The sequence below is a fragment of the Littorina saxatilis genome, linkage group LG8, assembly GCF_037325665.1.
Source record: "Littorina saxatilis isolate snail1 linkage group LG8, US_GU_Lsax_2.0, whole genome shotgun sequence".
NCBI lineage: Eukaryota > Metazoa > Mollusca > Gastropoda > Littorinimorpha > Littorinidae > Littorina > Littorina saxatilis.
The window spans coordinates 7,245,643-7,271,396 of record NC_090252.1 but is presented as its reverse complement, the minus strand read 5'-3'; the positions used below and the strand labels follow the sequence as shown (position 1 = coordinate 7,271,396).

At 42.4% G+C, this 25,754-nt stretch overlaps 2 protein-coding genes across 3 annotated transcripts in view; one reads left to right on the top strand and one right to left on the bottom strand.

Annotated features, from left to right (window-relative positions):
* Positions 1-774: 774 nt before the first annotated feature.
* Positions 775-9,041, bottom strand: LOC138974947 (heat shock factor 2-binding protein-like). Its single transcript, XM_070347650.1, has 10 exons — positions 8,962-9,041; positions 7,749-7,862; positions 7,197-7,335; positions 6,516-6,619; positions 5,859-6,008; positions 4,714-4,846; positions 4,213-4,336; positions 3,287-3,390; positions 1,894-1,991; positions 775-1,027 (listed from the first exon to the last, which is right to left on the bottom strand). The coding sequence occupies exons 1-10, from the start codon at positions 8,992-8,994 to the stop codon at positions 920-922; spliced, it is 1,107 nt and encodes a 368-aa protein (XP_070203751.1). The 5' UTR covers positions 8,995-9,041; the 3' UTR covers positions 775-919.
* Positions 9,042-10,808: 1,767 nt separating this feature from the next.
* Positions 10,809-25,754, top strand: part of LOC138972663 (vang-like protein 2) — a 44,459-nt gene continuing 29,513 nt past the window's right edge. The window contains exons 1-2 of one of the 2 annotated variants that reach the window (XM_070345315.1): positions 10,809-11,044; positions 24,111-24,235. The gene's annotated coding sequence lies outside the window, so the exon portion shown is untranslated. Of the gene's footprint in view, positions 11,045-11,332; positions 11,494-24,110; positions 24,236-25,754 lie in introns of those variants that run through there. The other variant, XM_070345316.1, reaches the window with a different exon arrangement.

Below are 25,754 nucleotides of genomic sequence, written 5' to 3'. Positions count from 1 at the left end.
CCATTGTGTTTACAGCAGCCAAGGGTTTGTAAGGAATGCTTTTTGTTTGTGTGCATCTGAATGCTGCATCAGATTGTCATTGCCACTTGTAGGTTAATATTATAAAGTAAGTACACACATGCACGGATGCCCCAAGACCGATACATAATAAATACATCACATGTCAGTGAGAGATACCGGAGTAAAATAATTAAAATTCACCCGTTCTAACGTCTGAATTATGCCGACTGAAGGTTCTGCTTGGAAGTTTCCTTTGGTTCAAGAATGCTTCTGTTCTGACATTTCTCTTATGTATGTTTTAAAGAAACAAATCATTTGCATCTGCAGTATGAGTTTTGAAACAAATCCAACAGATGTTATTTAAAGGGATCTATATTGTGTACAAACACTCACTGCCCTGTGCCTTTGTCGGTAGGCTTCTTGTGACTCTGCTTTTGTGAATTGCTACATTCCAAATATATATATACTTGTATGGATTGTATTAAAGCAGTAATCGTAAAAGCATGAAGTTTGAGTGTCTTGGCTATGTCGTCAGTCAGTCTGTGTGTGAGTGCCTGTGTAATTCTGTATTCCTGAGTGTGTGTCTTCACAATTTAATGTTACAGCCACATACTGCTCTCTCTCTCTCTCTCTCTCTCTCTCTCTCTCTCTCTCTCTCTCTCTCTCTCTCTCTCTCTCTCTCTCTCTCTCTCTCTCTCTCTCATACACGTATAAACAATGCAATACATGTAATGAATAAACTCACTGCACATTCACAATCATGAAACAGGGTGGCTTGGTAAGTTAGTTTCTTTTCCAGAAATCAGTTTCCACACAAACAAGTGATGAACATTCACAAAACAATATGATCACAAAACAAATTAAACTCTCCGCCATTGTATGCACTTATAACCAAGCTTTAGAGGTTCCACAGCAGTATCTAGGGTTCAGCAGAAATGGCGGCCAAGTCAGTTACCAGTTCTGTGGCCAGGTCCTTGATCTGCTTGTTCCTGTCACAGGACAGCGTCTTCAGCAGTGGCCTTGGTACCTGCAATTACACCATGATGATGATGACGATGTTGATCGACGACGATCGACGACGATGACGATGATGATCATGATGATCATGGCGATGATGATTGATGATGATCATGGCGATGATGATGATGACGATGATGATGATGACGATGACTCCTCATATATATATTGTACTACGTTGCAAGCCCCTGGAGCAATTTTTTGATTAGTGCTTTTGTGAACAAGAAACAATTAACAATTGGCTCTATCCCATCTTCCCCCCCCCCCCCTCCCCCCCCCCCTCCCCCCTTTCCCGTCGTGATATAACCTTCGTGGTAGAAAACGACGTTAAACACCAAATAAAGAAAGAAAGAAAGAAAGACGATGACTCCCCACTACGCTGAATCAGAAAGACAGTGTGCTATTACCTCCAAAACAAATTAAAACAATAGTTTACCAAAAAAGACAAGATAGGATAATAGTGGGACCTATAATTCAAATTTACTAAAGAAAATCATTTTTTGGTTCAATTTGCTCGCACACTCGCACGCATACAGATATCCTCAGACATAGTGTGACAGGGGAGGCTACCGCTCCTTTCACAGCAGACTCTGCACCCGAGTTGTTGGCCTTTAAGTCAACACCGGTGGATTGTGGAATTTTGTTTGTGATGGGGTCTGGTGGTTTCCGATTGTCTGTATGTTCATGGAAACCTTCGGGTTTGCATAACAGTTTTTATAGGGCTAAGAAATTAGCCCTAACATTTTCAATCCTGTTTGATTGCACTTCGCCTCCCGAGGTGATCGTAGTGTTACGGCACTCGGTTACAATAGTGACACACAACAGCAAAATGTACCGATAATAAGTTGTTAAACGACAAAGTGTACATGTACTTACAGGCTGCAGGAGACGTAAAGGTGTGTTGGTATCGCATTCAGCCACAATGGATTGTAACAACCTTAGTGTGTTCACTCGGTTCTCCACATCAGTTTCCTCTACAAAAAATACATTGATCAAATCTTTTTAAAAACAAGAAATTCCTCCGAGGTAGGAAAAACACCCCCGTCAAAGGGAAATAACCTTCTCAGTTGGTGGCAGTGACTGAGTGAGAATGGTTATTTCCCTTTGACCATTAATATGTCCCTCTATAAGTCCTTGTATAATTTTAATCCACCAATAACTCCCTAAGCGTGTGTTTGACTGGACCGTCTCAGGAATGTATAGAACCTGTTCACCAAGTTTGGTGACGATCAGTCCGTTCATTCTTGAGATCTATATGCGAACACAAACACACAAACAAACAAACAAACACATCGACCGAAACCTATACACACCCCTATACCGGGGGTGTAAAAAACCACATAAACAAGCGTCATTTTCATTTCATCATGTATGCCTTTGACCCCGTCCGGGGCATAGGCCGCCAACAAGAGCTAAGCGTCATTTTACTAGTGCATTATTTCTAAACAAAATTAATTTGTAATCCAGTCAGTTTAGCAGACGACCTTTACATTGATGACAGTCGGACAGCGGACAGGACAGGAAAAAAATGACATGTACAAGCTAGGCTAAACTGATCAGTCCACAGCCTATTTTAGTAGAATTTGCTTTGGTCAACAAACAAAACCAGGAATCTTTGGATAGATAGATAATTTATTGCCAAGTGTACAATACATGAATGAACATAAAAAATACACGAGGAAAGCAGCTTGCTGTGTGATAAAAACAAAAATAAATAGCATTCATACATCACTGGCGCATAGCATCATACATACATGGGTAAGACAATGGATGACAGAATCCGAGAGGGACACAAATCTGACAGACAGTGATCATGGTCCATGCACACACAAAAGAGAGAGAGAGAGACACAGAGAGACTGAAAGAGAGACAGACAGAGCCACACACACACACTGCACGCACGCACGCACAGCCTCACACACACACACACACACACACACACAGACACACACAGACACACACACACACACACAGAGACACACACACAGAGACACACACAAAGACACACACACACTGACACACACACTGACACACACACAGAGACACACATACACAGACACACACACACACAGACACAGACGGACACACACACACACACACAGACACAGACACACACACAGACACACACATGACACACACACAGACACACACACACACAGAGACACACACACACACACGCAGAGACACACACACACACACACATACAGACACACAGACACACTCACAGTCAAAAGAATAGTAAAGACAGTGACGAAGAAAAGCACCATACCTTTGAGATGCCATGCCAGCAGAGACAGAGTGCCAGGTTTGGTGATGAGGTACTGCACTCCTTTCTGGTTGATGCTGACATTGTACAGTCCCATCAACATCAGGCTACACATGATAGTCAATCCAGCAGCATGCTTTATATTATTACTATCTTTTTTTATTATTTTTTTCTGACAATTTTCATTCTTTTTAAAATTCAAGACACGGAATACGTCAAGCAGAAAGAAGTTAATCAAACGAACATGAAGTAGGCTAGGGAACAACGTACTGGGCATACGCGCACACACTCACCGACGGAGCACACACACACACACACACACACACACACACACGCACGCACGCACGCACACACACTGACACACACACCGTCACACACACACGCACACACGCACGCACACCCACACACACGCACGCACGCACGGCACGCACGCACACACACACACACACACGCACACACACGCGCGCACACACACACACACACACACACGCACACACACACGCACGCACGCACGCACACACACATATATATATACATGTATATATGATATCACTATATCAAAAGGAAGTGTCATCCAATAAGCGAACATCCTTTTAATTCATGTTCACTGCCAAGTGTATGCGTGCTTCAGTGTAGTAATAAAGTCGTCAACAATTCCTACATACAAAATCTGAATTTTTCTAATTGCCCTTGATTTAATAAAACAAGTAGCGTAGCAAGTCAATGCGAAAATACAACGAAACTTCTTCTTCTTCTTCTTCTGCGTTCGTGGGCTGAACTCCCACGTACACTCGTGTTTTTTGCACGAGTGGAATTTTACGTGTATGACCGTTTTTTACCCCGCCATTTAGGCAGCCATACGCCGTTTTCGGAGGAACAACGAAACTAAAGGTGATGTGATTATGATTTTAGATGATTTGCTTACAAACCTTTTGATTTTAGCGCTCTTTTTGAGTGGAGCTTGCGACACAAAGGTGAAGAAGGCGTCAATCAGTCGCTGTCCGTTCTCACTACCCATCAGAAAGTCTCGCCCGTAGGCAGAGGCTGCTATGTCTAAGTGAAAAAAAATTTGAAAAAATTAAAAATACTGTATAATAATGATATCCTGATGCAAATATCTCGACGGAATTAATATACATGTAATGTGCAGCAGACAAAATGTCTCTCTGGCTGTGACTGTCGGTCTCTGTCTCTATCTGTCAGTCTCTGTCTTATCTCTATCTCTCTCTCTGACTGTCAGTCTGTCTCTGTCTCTCTGAGGACAGGTTATAGACAAGACCTTTTATTCTTGTAAAATAAAGGTCAGTGAGTCTCTCTCTCTCTCTCAACCACGGAAAATGATGACTTGAAGTTCAATTCAAGTCACACACACACACACACACTGGCACACACGCACACACACACGCACGCACACACACATACTCACTCACTTGTAACAGTGCCACATAGCGCCAAGATAAATCTGGATTCATTCGTCTCTGGTGGTGGCCAGTCGTTCTGGTAAGCGTCTACATAGCTCTGTACGGTGCTGCACGTCAGACCGAGAAACTCCTCCACCTTGCTCTGAAATAACGACACGGTGAAGTGTCAGCACACTGACAAACACGCAGACAAACTTGAACACACTGACAAACACATTGACAAACACACTGAACAACGCACTGACAAACATACCGACAAATGAGGCATAGCCTACCACACAAAAAAACAAAAAAACAAAAACTGAGACTTGTTCTAAGTAGTGCATGAAGGAGTGTGGCGTTGGTGAAAACTGTCAAGGGCAGATGGCAACAAGACGCAATGTGGACACACCGTCTATCAAACAAACTAACAGAAAATAGAACCCACTGAGACTTGTGTTCTAAATTTGGAGACTCGATATGTGCATGTGGGAGTGGAGGGGGGGGGGGGGGGGGGGGTGCAATGACGCTATTCGGTGTCGGCTGTCGTCAGTCACTTCTTCCAAATCGCCGAAAACTTTCACGTAATTTCAGTCTGCAGATTTGTCTAACTTTTTTCACCATGTGACTTCACCAGGTGACTTTGGAAAATCGTTGCTGAAACTGAAATGGCTATTGTGACAATTTGTAGAAGAACTTGTTTTTTCAACATCCTTGGATTGATGAAAACTTCTGAAGACACTGAGATGACAACTGACTAAACGCAGGGCTAAGGCCAAAAAAAAAATAGGTGTGGTTAGGGTAGGTAGGTAGGCAATCACTTTCGTTTTTTTTAAACTTTTTTTTCTAATGTGTACAAATTAAACCTACTTGACAGGGAAATAAGTGTGCGACACGGGCGCTTTCGCTTTCATTGCGTTTTTTGCACTCGTTTTTTTATTTTTTTTTTTTTTTTTACAAATGTAATAAAAAGTTATAGGATCGGCCCCTAAAAATAGGGTAGGTCGGGTTACCGTAACCACACCTATTTTTTTTTTAGGCCTAACTGGTCCGTTTTGAAGCTAAACACAATGACGAACACAAAGTGACACGCTCCATAATACACTAGGCTCCTCAACGCCATGTCCATAACTACAGTGACAGACACTGACTGAACACACTGACCAATAACCTACCCCGCCGAGCAGAGCGGCAATGGTGTCCTGGTTACGGGACACTCTCCATAGCAGCGTGGCGGTGGCGGCACCCAGACTGGAGCTGAAGTCTGACTGCTGGTTGAGTTGTTCCCACAGATGGGCCACCTCCTTCTGCAGCTCAACCACTTCCTGTGGTGGTTGGCACGTAAGCGCACAAATCAGTATACCCACGTTCACACACTGACTTGCATAATGCAGACAGACACCACGTACACAGCCACACACACACGTATGCCGCACTGATCAACTTGAACACACACACTGACACACACACACACACTGTGACACACACAATCACACACACTGACACGCGCGCATGCACACACACAAACACACACTGACACGGCACTGACACACACACACACACGCCGATGGGGAATTGGTGGCCACACTCACAGTTGAGCATGTGTTGGCCTTGTAAACTGAATTAAACTCCCTCTGTGAAACAAACTTTACGTGTACACAAATAATACCAGTTGGTACTAGGTTAAACTATAAAAGATGTTAGTTACTGGCACATGCACAGTTGAGAATCACATGCACATTTTTTTTTAACTTTATGGGGTGGGGGTGGGGTGGTGGTGGGGGGGCGGGGGGTATTTTTTTTTTTATTGATTTCGCGGAGATTCGGATTGCCTGTTTCTCTTTCTGGCAATCTGAGGACGCTGTGGTGAACTTGTTTTTCCACTGCACACTCTCTGCTGCCAGTTCTGCTGTCTGCTTCTGGGCTGCGCTGACGTCTGCGGAAAAGTTGAGTTTTATTGATACAGCTTTCAACTAAGGGAATGCTGCATGACGGTTTGAACACTGACAGTCACGTTCATTGTTTTGAGTGAGACACAAATCGTTAGTGTTGTAGATTTTTAATTTGCGTCAAGTTAAGATAATTAGTCAGTGTATTGTATTGTAGTGCAGTGTAGTGTATGTGTGTTTGTGTGTGTGTGTGTGTGTGTGTGTGTGTGTGTGTGTCTGTGTCTTCTTGGGCACCTTTTATCAAAGGCAGGAACACTCCTCCGAAAACGGCGTATGGCTGCCTAAATGGCGGGGTAAAAACGGTCATGCACGTAAAATTCCACTCGTGCAAAAACACGACTGTACGTGGGAGTCTAAGCCCATGAACAAAGAAGAAAGGCAGGAACATTCCATCAAAAAAACAAAACCACTCATCAAGTTTTTTCTTTACCTTCCGAGATTTTTTAGTACTTCACTCCCAAATATGTATTAATATAAAGTATTTTAATCGCTTAAAAATCCCTGTGCTCATTCTCCTCCTCACAGAAAAATAAATATTTAAAGATACACGTTCTTATCAGAGACCTTGTTGCAGTGTGGCTGCCTTGGTTGCTGCTGAGAGACCACTACGTAGAACTGCTGGCAGGGTGTGCTGGAGTCGTGATGTCAACGTCTTCAGCTGTGTTAGTGTGTCCCTATTGATCGTCACTTCTCCCTCATGAGGCTGGTTGTAAAAAGCGTGAAAGAAAACAAAACTGGAGTATAGGCCTACTATATACACCATACACGCATTGACTTAGGTACGCTCACACGGCCAGACATCCAGCCAGACAGACAGACACGCACGCACGCACTCGGCATGCACGGCACACACTAACGCACGCACACACTGACACACACTGACATACACAAACACACACACACACACCACCGCCGAATTTTATGGTAAATCACTGATGATAGTAAAAGGAGACCACAAGAACTCATTCTCGGAAACAGCTGGGCACATCAATTTCCTTTCAGTTTCAATCAGACGTTTGATGACAACATTTTTGTTTTTTCTCCCTCAGCACCAGATGTTTATTTGATAAAACAGATTCCATTTGGCATGCAATTCGTAAATAATTTAAATCCAACCTTTATCTGTGGTGTTGCATAGTAGAGAGGTGAATCGTGAAGTGATCTTTTCAGTTCTCCCCATTCTGTGAGCAGTAGTTGGAAGTTTTTTGTCACCTGCTCACTGGTCAACAGCTGCAAGAGAAAAATGTGGTTTAATTATCAGTTGTATTTTTCTTCTCAGTCTCAGTTTTTAACCTCCATTTCAAGTTCTTCAACTGAGTGAATACGGCTTCTCAGTAAATAGCTAGGCTACCTCAAAGTGCTTCAAAACGATACATATTACACCTTTCTTTTCTTTCTTTATTTGGTGTTTAACGTCGTTTTCAACCACGAAGGTTATATCGCGACGAGGGAAAGGGGGGAGATGGGATAGGGGAAAAGGGGGGGGGGGGGGAGATGGGATAGAGCCACTTGTTAAGTGTTTCTTGTTCACAAAAGCACTAATAAAAAAATTGCTCCAGGGGCTTGCAACGTAGTACAATATATGACCTTACTGGGAGAATGCAAGTTTCCAGTACAAAGGACTAAACATTTCTTACATACTGCTTGACTAAAATCTTTACAAACATTGACTATATTCTATACAAGAACCACTTAACAAGGGTAAAAGGAGAAACAGAATCCGTTAGTCGCCTCATACGACATGCGGGGTGCAGAGAAATAAGGATGTGGAAAAGAAGACTTTTGGTAAGTACGTGAAATAAAGGTGATGGATCCAGTCAGGTAGAAATAAGACAACAAGAAAAGAATTGGAAAACTGCAGGGAATAGTAGGTAGGTGAAAGGACTGGTAAGGCAGAAATAAGACAAAAGAAGAGAAGAAACAGAACCGTTAGTCGCCTCTTACGACATGCTGGGTAGCATCGGGTAAATTCTTTCTAGTCCCAACCAATATGGGACTCCCCCTAACCCGCGGGGGGTACATATTACACCACCTTTGGAGGTTAACAATGGAGAACAAAAACAACATATACTATAGATGCATGTTGTCCGAAATGCATTATAAATCACAACTGTTGACATTTATCTGAACTTGAAGATTGGAATGCCAGTGGGAGTCAGTATTACATTGACTACACTAGATCTACAGTGCCCGTACAACTTACCGCTGGCCTTGCTACGCCGCTAGCAGGGGGAAAAGACAAATTAGAGGTTTAGTAAATGTTTGGCAAAACTGGTCTTTGCATTTGAATTGTCTCGATCACTTTTCTCCAACACAAACATGATCTTACCAGTTTTTCGATGGCTGTACTCGCGGGATTCATATTGACAGAAAGCAGTCAGAAGGCGTCTGCTACATATTGCAGACTTACATCCCTTGGACTGGCAAACGAGGGGAGCTCACAAAAGCAATCAATTTTTATATAGTTATGACGTAATTCTCTCCCTTTCAGCGCACTGTAAGTTTAGTATTGCCACCAATCTGTCATTTGAAATAAAGAGAGAGGGAGAGCCGGGAGGAAGAAAGAGAGAGAGAGAGAGAGAGAGAGAGAGAGAGAGGGGGGGGGAAAGGCAGAAACAGAGAGAGAGAGTGAGAGAGCGGAACTAGCGGGGTAGCCGGTGTGTAAATCAGTGCCAGTCAGCCGTTTAACGTCTTAATTATTGTTTAGGACTGGTAGATGATAACAATAATGTCACAGTGTGAAAAGTAATGACACTGAGTCGCCGGGACAATATTTACCTCCTCAGTATAAGCTATCTACCTGCATCACGTTGCTCGAGAGGGAGGTGTCATCCCTACTGACCGAAACCCTACTGGCCGAAACCCTACTGACCGAACGAGGCCCTACTGGCCGAAACCCTACTGACCGAAACCTTACAGACCGAAACCCAACTAGCCGAAAAACTACATAATTATATTGAATACATGCGGTGAGTGTGTGTGTGTGTGTTTGTATGTGTGGGCAAGTTAGATTGTGCACAATAAACTAAAATGTGATAGTCAGTGTGTGTACTGTGCACGTGTGTGTGTGTATGTGTGCCACGCCAGTGTGTGTGTCAGTGTGTGTGTGTGTTGAAGTTGTACGTGCAGTGCGCGTGTTAGTTTGCCTGTACGTGCGCGCCGGTGTCACAAGTTCGCGCGTGTGTGTGTATAGATCACGGTGTGTGTGAGTGTGTGTTTTCGTACGTGCGTGACAGCAACTTCTCATTTTTATTGCCAATATTCGCAAACTGCGGAATAGAAAGACTTGAACACCGTCACACACACACACACACATTGTGACACGAACAAACATAGGCCTACACATCTTCATATCGAAGTTTTTGAATGTTGGCGTATTTGAGAGAATATTTTTCATGGAGAATGAATAACTTGACTTAATCTAAATCACAAAAACATCAAAATCTCCAAGACTGAATCGAGTCACGCCAGAATTCCACGACGACGACATCGATATCAGAGACATGTATGTCTCTGTCGATATGAAGTTTTTCGGCCACCAGACGCCGGTTTCGGTCAGTAGGGTACGGTCTGCAGGGTTTCGGTCAGTAGGGTTTCGGCCAGTAGGATTCGGTCAGTAGGGTTTCGGCCAGTAGGCATGTAACCGAGAACACGAAGACACGCATGCATCATCTCAGTCTCGTCTCCGATTATCATGATTAGTTCGTATTTCGATACTTTGACGAGACAAACCCCGCCGGGCCAATGCTGGTGTGTCGAAGAACTGAGACAGCCACAGCGGGCTTGTTCGAATCAAAGTATCACACCATATCTTCAACGTATTACCAATACCTGTCCCAATATAGACCAGTTGGTCTAAGAGGACGTTAAACCCTAATAGTCACAATCTGAGTCGGGCAATCAAAGGCGAAGCCACGTCAAATTTCTATTTCCCGCCGTTTGCTTGGACGCGCATACCTGGGGCGGTCACATGACTCACTTTTGTGGTCTTTGTTGATATGAAGACTGAAAATCTAAACAATAAATACGAAAGAACTAGTTTTTATTTCACTTTCTGTGAGAAAATGTTGGTGTGGGAGACAACATACCAAATAATATGCAGAAATGACTCTAGTGTTGTCACCTTTTGCCAAGAACCTGCGGCTGTTCCATTTTCCTCCCTCTCCGTGAAACAAAAGTAACTCGACGTAACACACGTTTTGCTGGAAAGGTGGGCAGAAAGTTTTGATTGAAAAGTCACTTTTACACAAGATTTTATGTTGTGAACTTTCACTTTCTTTTAATGGAATCTCACAGTTACTGAAAACAAACAAGTCGTACAGGTGTGAATCAACAGCCGGGTGATTTGAAAACATGGAGGTAACCGGACGGTGGACGATCACGCTGTATCGCCAACACTTTGCTTGAGATCGGTAAGTTCTTGCCTTTGATCAGTCGATGTTTTGATGTCTTGGGAAAAGTTATGATTGTACCTTGTGGAGGATGCTTCGGGGTAGTGATTGCACCGTTTATTACTTTCCCAGCGAGAAGTTTCTGTTCGGATCTCCGGCATTGTGTCAAAAGTTTTGGACATGACTGTGCAGGCGTGTGTTGACCTCGGTGGTGTGAGTACAAAGTGTGTGGAGGCATCGAACGAACGTATCGTGTTTATGCCTCGTAGCGCAGATCAAACGTCGATAGTATAATCAATGGAGTGATTATTTGACAGCTTTGACAAATCACTCTTTAGATTAGGATTGGAAGCTATGATAGTTGATCATACAGTTTCACAATCACAGTCTCACTGTTGGTCAACGAAGCAGAAAGTTTAAAGAGTTGTAACTTTCATCGGCACGCCGAAACAACAGCAATAAATTTCGAGGTGAGCTTGTCATTCCTTCCAGATGTGTGCACATGTTGAGGATCCTGTATGCCTATAATTATTTAAATGATTACAAATTCAATGTTCCACATCCTCAAAATCAAAGAGACAAATTCAAACTATTTAGACAGAGACTATAACTAGTATTTATAAGTCTAAGAGAAAGTAAAGACAATGAAAGGGTTACCATACTTCCTGTCAAAAATTCAAGGGGTACAAACTATTTTTGTTTAGGTAGGGTACACTGATGGGCATATATACTTATTGTTCAATTTAGTTGTAGTACTAGTTAGTAGTACTTGTACTACTACTGAAATAAGTGAAAGTTACAAATGTTTGTTTGCTAAGGCCAAAAAAAAAATTGTCTGTTTCTGGTCACCCGACCGACCCTAAATTTCGGCGCCGACCCTAAACTTTTTTTTTCCTATCTCAATTTTTTTTTTTTTTTTGGGGTGGTAAAGGACAGGGTGAGAAAATGAACAACAAAAACGTGTGAAAACGAAAGTCCGCTGACGATTTGTAAATGTGTTGAGTGTCTTGTCTCTATGTATTATTGTATAGTGAATCCAGTCTCTTTGCGCGATTTTTAAAGTTAGTTTTATTGGTCTACATTTGGGGTAAAAAAATTTTTTTTAAAAAAATCCCTACCTACCGACCCTATTTTTTTTTAGCCATGTTACCAGAAACAGACAAATTTTTTTTTTGGGCTTAAGACTAAGTTAAATTAGTGAATTGTTGGTGTTTGTTTTAACCTTCAGGCTTCACCGGTCGTCGTTGGTCCGTGTGGACCCAGAAGGGTGTTTAATTGCAAATATCTCTTAAACCAGTTGGAATTTTTTATTGAGCTTTTAAGAATGCCTCAGACACCTAAAAGTAAAAAGCTCTTGTCTTATGTCCTAAAAGTAAAAGATCATTACATTTCAGCGAGAAGTAATTAAAAAAACAAAGGTCAAATTTAGACTACACACGGAAGACATCGTGGGGCCGTGCGGACCCATGTTTCTCAAACTGAAGGAACTTACATAAAAACTAGGGAGAGAAGTCACCAACCTTCAGGTATTGGCTCTAAACATAATTTTCTACGATCTGTTTAATTTTGGAGTTAATAAGCAAGTCGTGTGGAGCGAAATTAATACAGAACAATGTGGGTCCACACGGCCCCACGACGTCTACAGAAGGGTATTCACGTTTTTCCTTTTTTGAGAAGCTTTAGTCCGCACGGTAATGATTAAATCAATAATTTAATTTAATTTAATTACTTCTCGCGGAAATTTAACCACGGTGTCTACGAAAGGGGGTGTACGTGTTTTCTTCTTTGGAAAGCATGGATCTACAGAAGGGTATGCATATATATATATATTTGTCCTTCTTTGAGAAGCATGGGTCCACACGGCCCCACAATGTCTTCCGTGTGTAGTCGATAACCCGGTCGGACAAAGGTTAAGACCCACGTGCCCGACATTAGTAATTGTCTTTAGGAAGTGATCATTGATATATATATACCTCCCATTTTACATGGTTTTAAACATTGGATAAAAATAAATGTTTAGTTTTAGAAAGAAGCTTTTAAATTATTATTATAGGCATGTATACACTTTTTCAATCATCGATGATACTAAAATTATGCTCAATTAGTATTACTATTACAGTATTAGGATTTCAAGTTTCTGATGCGAGGGAGGGTTCATATTTGTAAGAATGCTCATCCTTGACATTGTTAAACAACGTCTCAACGAGAAACCAGTGCAAAATTGGATTGGAAGTGTTATTATTGCTGGCCAGATGGCCCACAAGGAATTTGCATCAGAGGAGGAACTGTTCATCTGTTAATTTCCAATTTGATTAAACCCTGAACATTTTCTATCATCATCAATTACTTAGATTCTGATTGCACTCAAGGCTCACAAGAGTCACAAGGAACCTGCTGAAATACTTTCAAGTTGTGTATCAGACTGTCATTGCAGAAGTTTCTTATTCGTTTTAAACACATTTTAATTTTGTGATTTGTCAAAGGCGCTTAATTTAATTAGGCCTCAAATCTCAATTGTTGGTGTCGTTTGGTATCTTTAGTCTGGAAAACGTCTGAACCTCTTTCAAATTGTGGAGAGCTTGACGGTTATTACAGCAGAGCTGCTGATTTTTTGCCTGTGGGGGAGGGGTGAAGCCAAGAACTGCCTTGAAAAATGTCTCAAACTTTTTTTGTCATTTTGTCGAATAGATGAATTCTGAAAATAACTCTGTTGGGGTTGTATGGGGTGTCAGAGAGTGAATGCTATGACTTTTTACTCGCACTTCTTCTTCTTCTGCGTTCGTGGGCTGAAACTCCCACGTACACTCGTGTTTTTTGCACGAGTGGAATTTTACGTGTATGACCGTTTTTTACCCCGCCATTTAGGCAGCCATATGCCGTTTTCGGAGGAAGCATGCTGGGTATTTTCGTGTTTCTATAACCCACCGAACTCTGACATGGATTACAGGATCTTTTTCGTGCGCACTTGGTCTTGTGCTTGCGTGTACACACGGGGGTGTTCGGACACCGAGGAGAGTCTGCACACAAAGTTGACTCTGAGAAATAAATCTCTCGCCGAACGTGGAGACGAACTCACGCTGACAGCGGCCAACTGGATACAAATCCAGCGCGCTACCGACTGAGCTACATCCCCGCCCATTTTACTCGCACAAACATTGGACTTGGAGAGGCCAATCACGAGGGGTGTCTTGGACTCGGAAACGTGTGTGTTATTTGTCAGGAAAAGCAAGGGTATTCACTCTTTCACTTTTAGTGTTTAACTCTTACCACCCATACAAACCCTACAGAGTTATTTCCAAAAATAATCTTATTTGGGCCAAAAAAATAATAGGTGTGGTTACGGTAACAACTAACATAGCCAAAAAAAATAGGGTAGGAAGGTAGGCAATCACTTTTTTTTTTTAAACTTTTTTTTCTAATGTGTACTTTTTCTTCTTCTTCTGCGTTCGACGGTTGTGTCTAGGGTCGTAGTTCCACTGCTGTCGTGAACTGGAACGTCGCTTTTAGGTCTTCTGACGTTCCCCAGAGCTTGGTCTCCAGTGTAGCTCCTTCTGGCCAGATCTGGTTCCTCAGCAGGGTGAAGTTTGTGCATGTATTCTATATATTATGTTCTACTGTCTGGTCGGCCGCCCCACAATCGCACAATGCCGACTCTGCTACGCCGATCCTTTTCAGGTGCGCTTTAAAGCCGCAGTGCCCTGTACGCAGCCGGAAGATGGCAGTCTGCTCTGCATGGCTGAGGCGGTGGATGGGGTCTTGGTCTGGCTTGTAGCCTCCGTTTCTTTCTTTGAATGCTGTCTTCCAGCGATGCTTGATGAGGGTTTTGGTCTCTCGGGAGGACAGGCTGGTTTCTGGTTGTTCCTGTCTTCCTGCATCTTTGGCCAGACCATCCGCCTTCTCATTTCCAGCGATGCCACAGTGCGCTGGAATCCACTGCAGAACTACGGAGGCTTTCTGGGACAAGTCGTTCAGGGACTTCTTCAGCTCTTCCACGAGGTGTTCTGCAGGGGCTGTGAGGACTTGTAGTGCGGACAGGCAGTCAGAGAGGAAGACAACCTTGGGTGGGGTTTTCTCAAGAGAGGTGAGGAAGTCTGCAGCTGTATGGAGGGCAACAACTTCTGCTTTGAAGTTTTAGCAGAGAACACCGCATGGTGTGGTTCTAATGTTTACAAATTAAACCTACTTCAGTACTTGACAGGGAAATAAGTGTGCGACTCGGGCGCTTTCGCTTTCATTGCGTTTTTTGCACTCGTTTACTTGGTTTTTTTGTATTTTTTTGACAAATGTAATAAAAAGTTATAGGGTCGGCCCCAAAAAATAGGGTCGGTCGGGTTACCGTAAACAGACTATTATTTTTTTTTTGGCCTTATACCCTCACAATATCCCTGCTTTTTAGTTTTATTTGACTTTTCAAGAACTGTGTCTTCGTTTGTTGGTTCCTGAAATATCTTAATTAAGTTAATATAATCATAACTTCTTGAGTGGTTTTAAGTGCAATAAAATATATATGTTTTTTTTACAAAGTACCTTTCAAGAACAAGTCGTATAAAAAGTTAAGCACCAGGACTTGATAGAGAGGGAATAGTTTTCAGCCTTTTCGTGCAGCATTGCACAATGAATGGTGCGCTAGCAAGTACCAACTGACTGGGAGTAGGAAGCAGCATCCCCATCAGAGCCAGAGAAATTCCAGATGGGAGAAGATTAAAGAAGCTAGTGAGGAAGAAAAGCGTGTTATGTGGCGACAAATTTCATTACAGCGCAAGTAGGGTGCAAATTGATTACAAGAGGGTGATGACACACCCGTGCATAGGGTGTGATGTTTACGCTTGGAATGGCATTGTTCTAAGCCCATCAGATGTTGATAGGGGTTATTGGTCATGCCACAATGAGAAGCAGACGTGTTCATCATTTTTTTATTTTTGAATAATTTCTTTTTAGGCCATTGCTGCTAGCATGTAACTTGCTAGATGAAGCTAGTTGGACCTTTATCTCTGGTGGCACTGGTATTATGCAAAAAGTTGCGGTACATGTACTTCACAAAGCAAATCAAGAATTGTTGAAATGTACTACTACATGTATTAGCCCCCCCCCAAAAATGTGTATGTTTCTGGTAACATGACTACAAAAAATAGGGTGGGTAGGTAGGTATTTTTTTTGAATTTTTTTTTTTGTGGTCAGGGTAGAAAATAACTATACAGTGACGCAAAGAGACTGGACTTACTATACAAAGAGAAAGACAACACATTACAAAACAAATGAGACAAAAGGGATGCGGGGTTATCCCCCTTGTGTCGTCTGCCGTCTGTTACTTTCGTTTTGACGCTTTTTTTTAATTTTTTTAATTTTTTTTACAATTTATGCAATACAAAAAAAGTCTAGGGTCGGCGGGAAAAAACTAGGTAGAGTCGGGTGACCAGAAACATACAACTTTTTTTTGTTGGCCTTACTCTATTTGTGATGAAGAACAATAACAATAACAATAACAGCACTTTATTGTCCATTAAAATATTACATAAAAATGGAAATTTTTCTTCGGCACACCCTGTCTGCCTGTAAACGATTATAACAACAATTGTATAGGACGACACACATAAAACATAAAACATAAAAGGGATACAATCAAATATGATATTGCACTATGTAAATTTACCCTCTCATATCACAGGAGTTGGGTTTCACAGCCGAGTAATCACATTACAAATATTTCCCACACACCTTCACATGTACACATTGTTTGTTTTTTCCCAGCCGACCAGCCTCTACGTGATGCGAGAAGAATTTAAAATGGTGACTGCAGAAGGCAGGAATGACCACACTACATAAATCATTACATATGCTTTGGCTTTTTTTTTTTATCTAGAAAGTTAAACATATTTTATACTTTAGTTTGAACTGAAGGTGATGATATTTTCTGTGCCTTTCATAAGCTAAAAGGTAGAATTTCAATGCTCTGTCAAGTGTTCTGGAGCTGCTTGGAAATGATAGTTGGCCTATTGAACTTGAACAGATATAACTCATGTAGTGATGTACTACGCAGGTTCACAGTGCTACTGTAAGATGAACCGAGAGCCATGTTCATCAGATAAGTGCATGAAATCTGGCCTTTGTCTCACTATTCACCAATAGTTACAAGTAATTTCTTCTGCTATCGGCTCTTTTTCTTTGAGGAGTTCCAGACAGGGCACTGGCAGCATCCCTTTGTAACAGGAGATGGGATCAGAGAAGTGTTTCCTAAACGGATCTCTTGATCAATTATTTCTTCCCAGTCCAACTGCAAGCCTCGCCTGACCTCCTCCACCCCTTTATGGCATGTTTTCTGGCCTCTGTGATACTTCAGGTCTTTTAAGTTTTTAGTTCATAAAGAAATGTTGAAGCAATGAATGTCTTGATCTTCAGGCATCCCTAGGGGATTCCAACACTATCTTGTGCCTCAGTTGTTGGAAGGGTCAGCTTGATGGAGTCTGGAGAGGCAGGGGGTGTTTTCTGAGCATCATGAAAATGTGCTGTTTGACTTTGATTTTAAGAGAGGTGTAAGGTAAGCCAGATGTTGGTTTTTGGTCAGGGCTACATTTTAAACTGTGAATGACTAGTCAGTCTTGCTGCGATGTTGAACCTTTGGCATGCCCTAAATCAAATCAAGCTTGGAGTTGGAAGAGCAAAACCCTTGATTTTGAAAATGACCATTGAAGTTTTTATTTATATTTTTAAGAATATAAGTTTGGCTTAGATGCCAGTCTAATCCTTGATACTGATAGAGCTAGAAGCAAGAGAATCAATGTTATCAAAGATCATTGCCACTAGTTAGTGTTACAAGTAATACTAATAGTACTAATACTGGCCAGGGGTAGGTTGACACTGAGAGGCAGGCCCAGCTTAGCGGTTTGATAGGCTTACAAAAATACATCAGATTAAGATAGCTGGACAAGACATGGGTTGTTTGATGTCCAGTCAGCTGCAACATCCTGAGTAAAGACACAAGTATGAATGATGGCTCAGTAATCAGAGGATCAAGTTAATGTTATCTTGTTATAGTTATTTATACAGCATATTATGTTTATCAAAGTATGAGTACAGAGTTGACAAGGTGTCCTGCTTATTTGTAGTGTATACATGATCTAGACAGCAGACACCATAAACATAATTATGTGTATGTAAATCATGCTGCTGGAACTAATTTATGATGTAATATTATATTTAGTAGTAGTGCTGAGAAAAGTTTCTTCTGAAATGTATCATTAAGATAACAGTTGATTAACTTATTAAGCTGAAGCACAGATTAAAGAAAAATCCTCATCATACTAAAAAGCTCATTGCGTTTGGTTTATACCTTGCAACCTGGTCAGGTCTTCTGCAGTTATTGCTGAAGCAAGGGCTTTGGGGGGAAACTGTGCACACCGTACAATTTTACCCGTGGACATCAATTTCTCGCTACCTGTGGAATTTATTATGATTACAGTGCCGGCTATACACATCATACAAAACTTGCCTAATTCAGTAATTGTCGAGCAAACACCCCCGAACAAGAGACCGCAAGGCAATAGCAGCAGTGTGTGTGTACTTTGCTGAGAAACCTGTGAAGCCGGCTATTGATTATTCATAGGTTAATGGGGCTTGGGGAGGCTGATCACAAGTTGCAATTAACTCGGAGGCAAGGAGCAGGTGTGAGAGAGCAGTGCAAGCAACACTACTCAAACACCCTGTGTCTGATGTACCCCCCGCGGGTTAGGGGGAGTCCCATATTGGTTGGGACGAGAAAGAATTTACCCGATGCTCCTCAGCATGTCGTAGGAGGCCACTAGCGGATTCTGTTTCTCCTTTTACCCTTGTTAAGTGTTTCTTGTACATGTATAGAATATAGTAAATTTTTGTAAAGATTTTAGTCAAGCAGTATGTAAGAAATGTTAAGTCATTTGTACTGGAAACCTGCATTCTCCCAGTAAGGTAATATATTGTACTACGTTGCAAGCCCCTGGAGCAAATTTTTGATTAGTGCTTTTGTGAACAAGAAACAATTGACAAGTGGTTCTATCCCATCTCCCCCCTTCCCCGGTCGTGATATAACCTTCGTGGTTGAAAACGACGTTAAACACCAAATAAAGAAAGTGTCTGATGTGTCTGAAAACACCTCCGCGCGGAGGGGTTTTGCAGCCAGCGCAGTCAAGATAAAGAGGGAAAGTTTTCTCTGCTCGCGCGGCAGCAAGCAGGATGTCTCTAGACTGCAATGACTGAGACCTTGCAGTGTCTTTTCCCTTGTGACCTGATAAGCGGAACAAAACATCAAAGGCAGCTCAGCTTGTAATCATGGAAAGCTCTCTAAACAATCTGTGAGTTGATACTGATAGGGTTTTAATGGAAATGTGGCTTGTTGTCTTTAGAAATTAGAGCATTTGTTTAGGGGGGCTCCATAATGAATTCACTGTGTGTATTTATTGGATGTTGTTGCATTCAGCTGCTTTACTGAATTTAACTCCGAGTATGTTGTGTATATATACTAACTTGATTTTAACTGTGGATACTTGATAGTGATACAGAGGGCAAAGAATATCATCACATGCATGTTAACATGAAGGCACGCAGTAGCATTTTAATGCATTGCCTTGTGAATTTGTTTTCTTCTTTGTTATTTTTTTTCAAGAAGGATAAGCAGATATAGTTATTTCAGTGAACCTCCTCAAACAGCTTGACACAATACCAGCTGTTTTGCAAATGGTGTTCAGATCTGTTGCAAACAATGGTATGCTTGAAGGGTTAGAAACAATGTTAAAGGTACTGAACTTGTCAAATCCAGGTGCACGGAGCCCCTGGGGCTTTTAGTCATACCTCAGGCAGCTATCTGTTAGAAGAACTACACAGTTTCATTGACTTGCACCCAAAGAGTCAAGAACTGCGATTTTTTTACGAATTAATTTCGTACTCGGACCCAGCGGGTCTTGACCTATTTTTGGATCTAAATTTAGATCAGGTAGATCACCACATCATGCACAAAAAGACACGTCACTAGCAAACTATGTCAGACGTCATCATGAGTTTGTGTAAAACAAAATGGAGGCCGGAATCACTCAGTTGAATCGAACTCCGACCAAACACCACGTAATAACTAGGTTAATTTATGCACTCGCGTGAACAAGAAACTGTCGAGCTTCACAGATGTCGTCTTTGGGTAGTTTTGGGTTTGTTTTATTACCATTGGAGGATTTTTGAACTGTAAATGCACTCAGCTGCAACAAAAACGCAAAATGAAGGCTGTGAGCTGCACTGTGCCTTTAAGGGAAATTCACAAGAAAACTAAAAGTGCCATTTAGCAAAAGCTACAGTCAGCCAGTGCATAGTTGCTTTTAGTTTTTTCACCAGAACTTATCCCAAGCACATTAATCACAGTATATGTCGCGTCTGTCATGTAAAACATATGTTTGCAGAGATGCTACCCAGATACTCCCAGCACCCTCACCATAGTCTTTGTACCCCACCTGATACTATCTGACCCATCTCCATAGGTTAGGCACAGGAAGATGGTTCACATGTCTGTGCTTCATAATTTGTTTGCCTTTGAACTTTCTCTGCCCACATTTTCTGTATCTATCTGCCCTTCCCCTCCTATAGGAAAGTCTTTCTCTTCCTAAGCAAGCAAGCAGACATGGGGTACTATCTGCATACTTTTACAATTATCAGTAAATTTCAAATACAGCTGAGCTTTGCTTGCTATTAGTATTTTTAGCACAACTGGAGATCTCAGAATCTCATGTGTGAGAAAGGCACCTCTGTTTCTTTCTATTATTCTTTTTTTGATTGAGGGGGGGGGGGGGGTGTGATAGGAAAGACTTGTACAAAAAACAACTTCATAGAAGCCTATTTAGGTAGATCTATAAGTTAGGAGGTTCCCTAAAAATATTTGTTTACCAATAGACCATCCGTCTCTTTCTTTCTCTATCAGACTGAATGCCCAATAGACCCGTCTCTCCTTCTCTTTCTCTCTCTCTATCAGACTGAAAGGTGTCTAGCTTGGTCACTTCACTTCTGTCACGTCCTTTCTATACCTCACCACATGTCGTTGCCCCTCCCCCCCCCCCCCCACACCCCTAACGCCCACGCATCCCTGTCTCTCTCAGGTCCCCAGCCAAGGTCCCAAAGTGTGATGTGTGCCGTGGCGGCAAGGTAGAAGACGGGGCAAATGTTTAGCCGCGGGATGAAACCTAGACAAGGAGGCTGACTTAATTGTCGCTTCTTTTCATCCGAAACTGCCCCCTGCGGCGGGAGGCGTTTTCACGGGCTCTTCATTTGATGGGCTCTTCTGCTCGCCGTGTATCCTCCCTCTCCCCTGCGTGCGCGACACGGTGCATGAAGTACCTAAGAGCGAAAGTTTGAGTTTTGGGCTCATCAGTGTTCTGATGTTCGTTGGGTGGATTGGTGTCTGCACAATATCGTGAAGATGAGTTTTGGGCTCATCAGTGTTCTGATGTTCGTTGGGTGGATTGGTGTCTGCACAATATCGTGAAGATGTGTTTTTGCCTTGTGGAATTTCTTAAAACATAGCAAGTTCTTGTATGTGACTGAGCAATCGGGAATATGATTTTATTCCCCAAAGTATGCCACCATCAGTTCGTTTGATGTGAGTTTTGATCTTCAATTTCTTTTATTCATTGTAGAGAAATACGAACGATTATTGTTTAAGTTTCCTTTTTTCAAATGTATGATGTGGTTTCCGTGGCCGAGAAAACCGTCTTATGTTTTACTTTTAGTTTTATTCTGTTTTTCTTTTTGTGTGTTGATTATTTTCTTCAACTTCAATGATTTAATTTGTGAAATCTTTGATTTTGAAGAATGAGGGAGGAATTTCAAAGCATACTTAAAACGTCTCTGGTAGTGGTACATGTGGCTATTTGTATTCTATACAAGAAAGTAATGGAGAAAAAATATGAAAATATGTAGTTTCTTTTTTATCCGTCACTTTCTTGTGATTGATCTTGATTGTTACTTTTCAAGCCTACCTCCTGGCTAAGCCGCAACCACTGCAATAAATCAATTTGACCGTTCGGTACGGACCGTCGGCAAATCACTTTAGTCTCAATTCCCTGAGTCGTAAAATCAAAAACAGGTGGACCGTGGGGTAGAACTGTAAAGCGGCTTTACACCAAGAGGTGTACATATGGTTTTACTACCCTCTGTACTCCAGTCCCGGGTGAATATGAAAACTGCCAAGCAGGACACTCAAAGAACGAATTCCCAAACAATTAAACACAGTGGGACAAATCCACATGAGAAACAGATTGAGATTGGTCCAAGAGGTACTGCTACAGAGTGCTAGCAATACCCCCCCCCCCCTCCCACCACTCCTCCTTGAATCCCCATGTGAATCATTGATTGAACCAGAAGGTAGTATTGGCATTAACCTTCCCCCCAACACTCACACGCACACAATCACTGTTTCCTAACCCCCAGGTGAATAACCAGAGATAAGTGATCGCGAAAATATTGTATTGTCGGTGTGCATTCAAGCTCGGCCTTGTTTTTCGGGAAGACAATGATTTCGTTGGTGTGGGACTGCGAAAAAGGTGACAAGAATAGTTGGGGGGTGACAGACGGGAGGGCTGTTTTGACACCTGCAGGAAACGGTCACTTGAGACGGCGACGGTGAAATCGGTGTGAGAATCGGAAGGGAAAACATTGGGTGGGATTAGTTCTGGGCAGTTACCCGCTTTAGTGTAGTCACAGACTGGAGACCGAAGGAGAGGTTGCTCTCGGTTACTTGTGCTCTCGAGTGGAACTACTCCCACAGCTTGGTCACGATGATCTTTCGGAGTTTCTGCCTTTGGCATGTTATGTTGTCGTTTGGATTTATGAGTGGCGGGTTTGTAAACTGGTGCTTACTAATATGCTAGTGTTTTGCGGGATTGATGTGTTTATTTTGAAGTTTAGTCAAATAACTGCCTGTTGCTTACAGTTACATGTCCGTGCTGGACTGCTTCATGTCTTCCTTTGATAGATGGCGTTGTTAACTACATTTTCAGCAGTCCCCTACCCCCACCCAAACGGCAATCGATTTCTTTGACCATTGTATTAGTTCAGGGTATTGTGTGACCAGTGTTGAAGTTTCAGCTTCTGCAGTTAACTCATCCCCTCTCCCATCCCCACCCCAACTGACTGACTATTAGGGTTTAACGTCCTCTTAGACTAACTGGTCTATATTGGGACAAGGTATTGGTAATACGCTGAGGATATGGTGTGATACTCTGATTCGAACAAGCCCGCTGTGGCTGTCTTCTTCCACACACCAGCATTGGGTTTGTCTCGTCAAAGTATCGAAATACGATCATGATAATCAGAGACGAGAGATGATGCATGCGTGTCTTCGTGTTTTCCAAGCCCTGAGACTTTCGCTGTGAACGTGGGATCTTTTTCGTGCGCATGTGTGCACACGGGGGTGTTCGGACACCGAAGAGAGTCTGCACAAAGTTGACTCCGAGAAATAAATCTCTCGCCGAACGTGGGGATCGAACCCACGCTGATAGCGACCAACTGGCTACAAAGCCAGCGCGCTACCAACTGAGCTACGCCCCACCCCAACTCCCCAAACAACATACTGTTTTACACAGGCTGGTCAATTCTATACGGACGTACGATTTGTCAAGAAAAGTGACTGTTTTCCCGAGAGAGAGAGAGAAAAGATTGGGCCTCAGAAAAAAATTCTTTTAGAAGGTGTATTCTTAGTAGAGTTTGAGAACATTCTAGCTACCAGGAGACTCCATCAAATTGCCTTTAGAATTGCTCAATTAAATTGTCAGGCCGCCCCCGGCCACGTTTCCGAATTTTCTCCTGCAGCTATTTTCCAGCCTGAACTTACACTTAACTGTGAATATCAGTCTTAATCGTTAGCGACTGTGTTTATTTTTTGCTTTGCCATACATGTTCATTTGGACTCTTTGTGTGATTGACAACTTAAAGCACAACATTAACCTTGTAGTTTTGTGTGCCCTTCCATTCCACCGAAATCACTACTTTGGTCGTAGTATTGGAAGGACTGAAATGTACGATTACTTGACCCAGTGGCCTCGATAAAAAAATCTTTCTTTTCTTTTCTGTTCTGGTACAGGTCATCTCCTTTTGAACTATGGATGTAAACAGGAAATGTCCAGAGAAAGGATACTAGTCAACCGTTTACGTCAGCGAACCTTCAGCATCCGTCTTTGACTTTACAAGGATCAATTTTAGTTTTGGGTGAGTGTTCACCTCTCTCTCTCTCTCTCTCTCTCTCTCTCTCTCTCTCTCTCTCTCTCTCTCTCTCTCTCTCTGTCTCTCTGTCTCTTTGTCTCTCTCTCTCTCTGTCTGTCTCTCTCTGTCTGTCTCTCTCTCACACACACACACACACACACACACACACACACACACACACACACACTCACACTGAGGTGTATCACTGTATGCCTTTGCATTGGTGGTCTCATACCTTTCAATTCCTATATATATATATGTGCCCTTACATGCAGTCATAGTCTCATACATTGTGCAGGATGCGATTCTTTTGGTCACTACCATTTAAGCTTGTAGAAGCGTGCATATTTTGTATGTGTTTTTCCTCAGGAAATTAAAATCAGTGCGGGTTAAATATTTACCTACTTCAGATGGTGGCCAGTTTGGCTAGTTGCATTGTACTACAAGAGTATACGGAACCCCTCCTACAGTGTAAATTAAGCCTTGGCTTGATGCAACTTTGAGAAATTATTGGGGTTAGTAAAAACTAATTAAGAACCATACTATGCCTCTCAATTTGAGTCCCCTTATCAACACAGCTGAAGCTAGGCAATCCTGATTAATAGAGGTGAACATTAAATTAGAGTGTCGCATCACACCTCGTGGGGGGAAGCGCACTAAACTTCTCACTTTGAATCACCTTATCCACGCAGCCCCAAGTTAGCAATTAAGCCAAGTCCCAGCACTGGTCCCAGGGCTGAACATTGAGATTGTGACCCCTCTCTTTGGCCGAGGGATTAGGCACACACACAAAAATAGTCTGTTTACAGTATCCCGACCGACCCTATTTTTTCGAGCGACCCTAGACTTTTTTGGGGCATTTGGGGAAAAAAAAATAAAAAAAAATGTTTTTTTGGAAAAGAAAAAAAAATCCCGACCTACCGACCCTATTTTTTTTGCCTATGTTACTAACAATGTTACCGTAAACAGACTATTTTTTTGTTGGCCTTACCCCCTGGCTGTGTGATCCCCGGTGTCGGAGGAGCGGTCAGGTTTGTGTGCGGCCCTCTGGCCTCCTGCAGACAAACACGACGTGATAAGCTTTTGTCAAACACACGCCACTGTTTACCTGTCTGTTTACCTGCCTGCTGGTGTAGGTAAACGATCACAAGGGTCCCCCTTCGCGAGCTAGTGAGCGCTCACACACGCACCTGTGTTGAGTGAAGGGTTGTGGGGGAAGGTTGGTGTGTGTGTGTGTGTGTGTGATCCACCATTTCTTGTATGTAGTTGTGTGTCACTATGTGTCTGTGAGTGCGTGTGTCAGTGTGTGTGTGTGTGTCTCCGTTTGTTGCCTGTTTCTCGTGCTGATTCAGGATGGTTTTCTCAATTAAGTAACTCGCCCTGAGAGGGATGGGGTTTGTGTTCTTTGCTGCGGCTGAAGCTGTCTTTGAAAAGGCCGTTATTCAGTGTAGCGTCTGTAGCTTGGTTGTTCCCGAAAAAAAACTTTGTGTGGAGCGGCTTCTGGGTTAGTGATGTGAATTTACAG

Excerpts from the sequence above, each read along its gene's own strand:
- LOC138974947 (XM_070347650.1), bottom strand. The coding sequence starts at position 8,994 with ATGAATCCCGCGAGTACAGCCATCGAAAAACTG. Across the intron at positions 4,847-5,858 it reads TTGCCGCTCTGCTCGGCGGG|AGCAAGGTGGAGGAGTTTCT; the intron begins GTAGGTTATTGG and ends TCGTTATTTCAG. Across the intron at positions 3,391-4,212 it reads AAGAGCGCTAAAATCAAAAG|CCTGATGTTGATGGGACTGT; the intron begins GTTTGTAAGCAA and ends TATCATGTGTAG.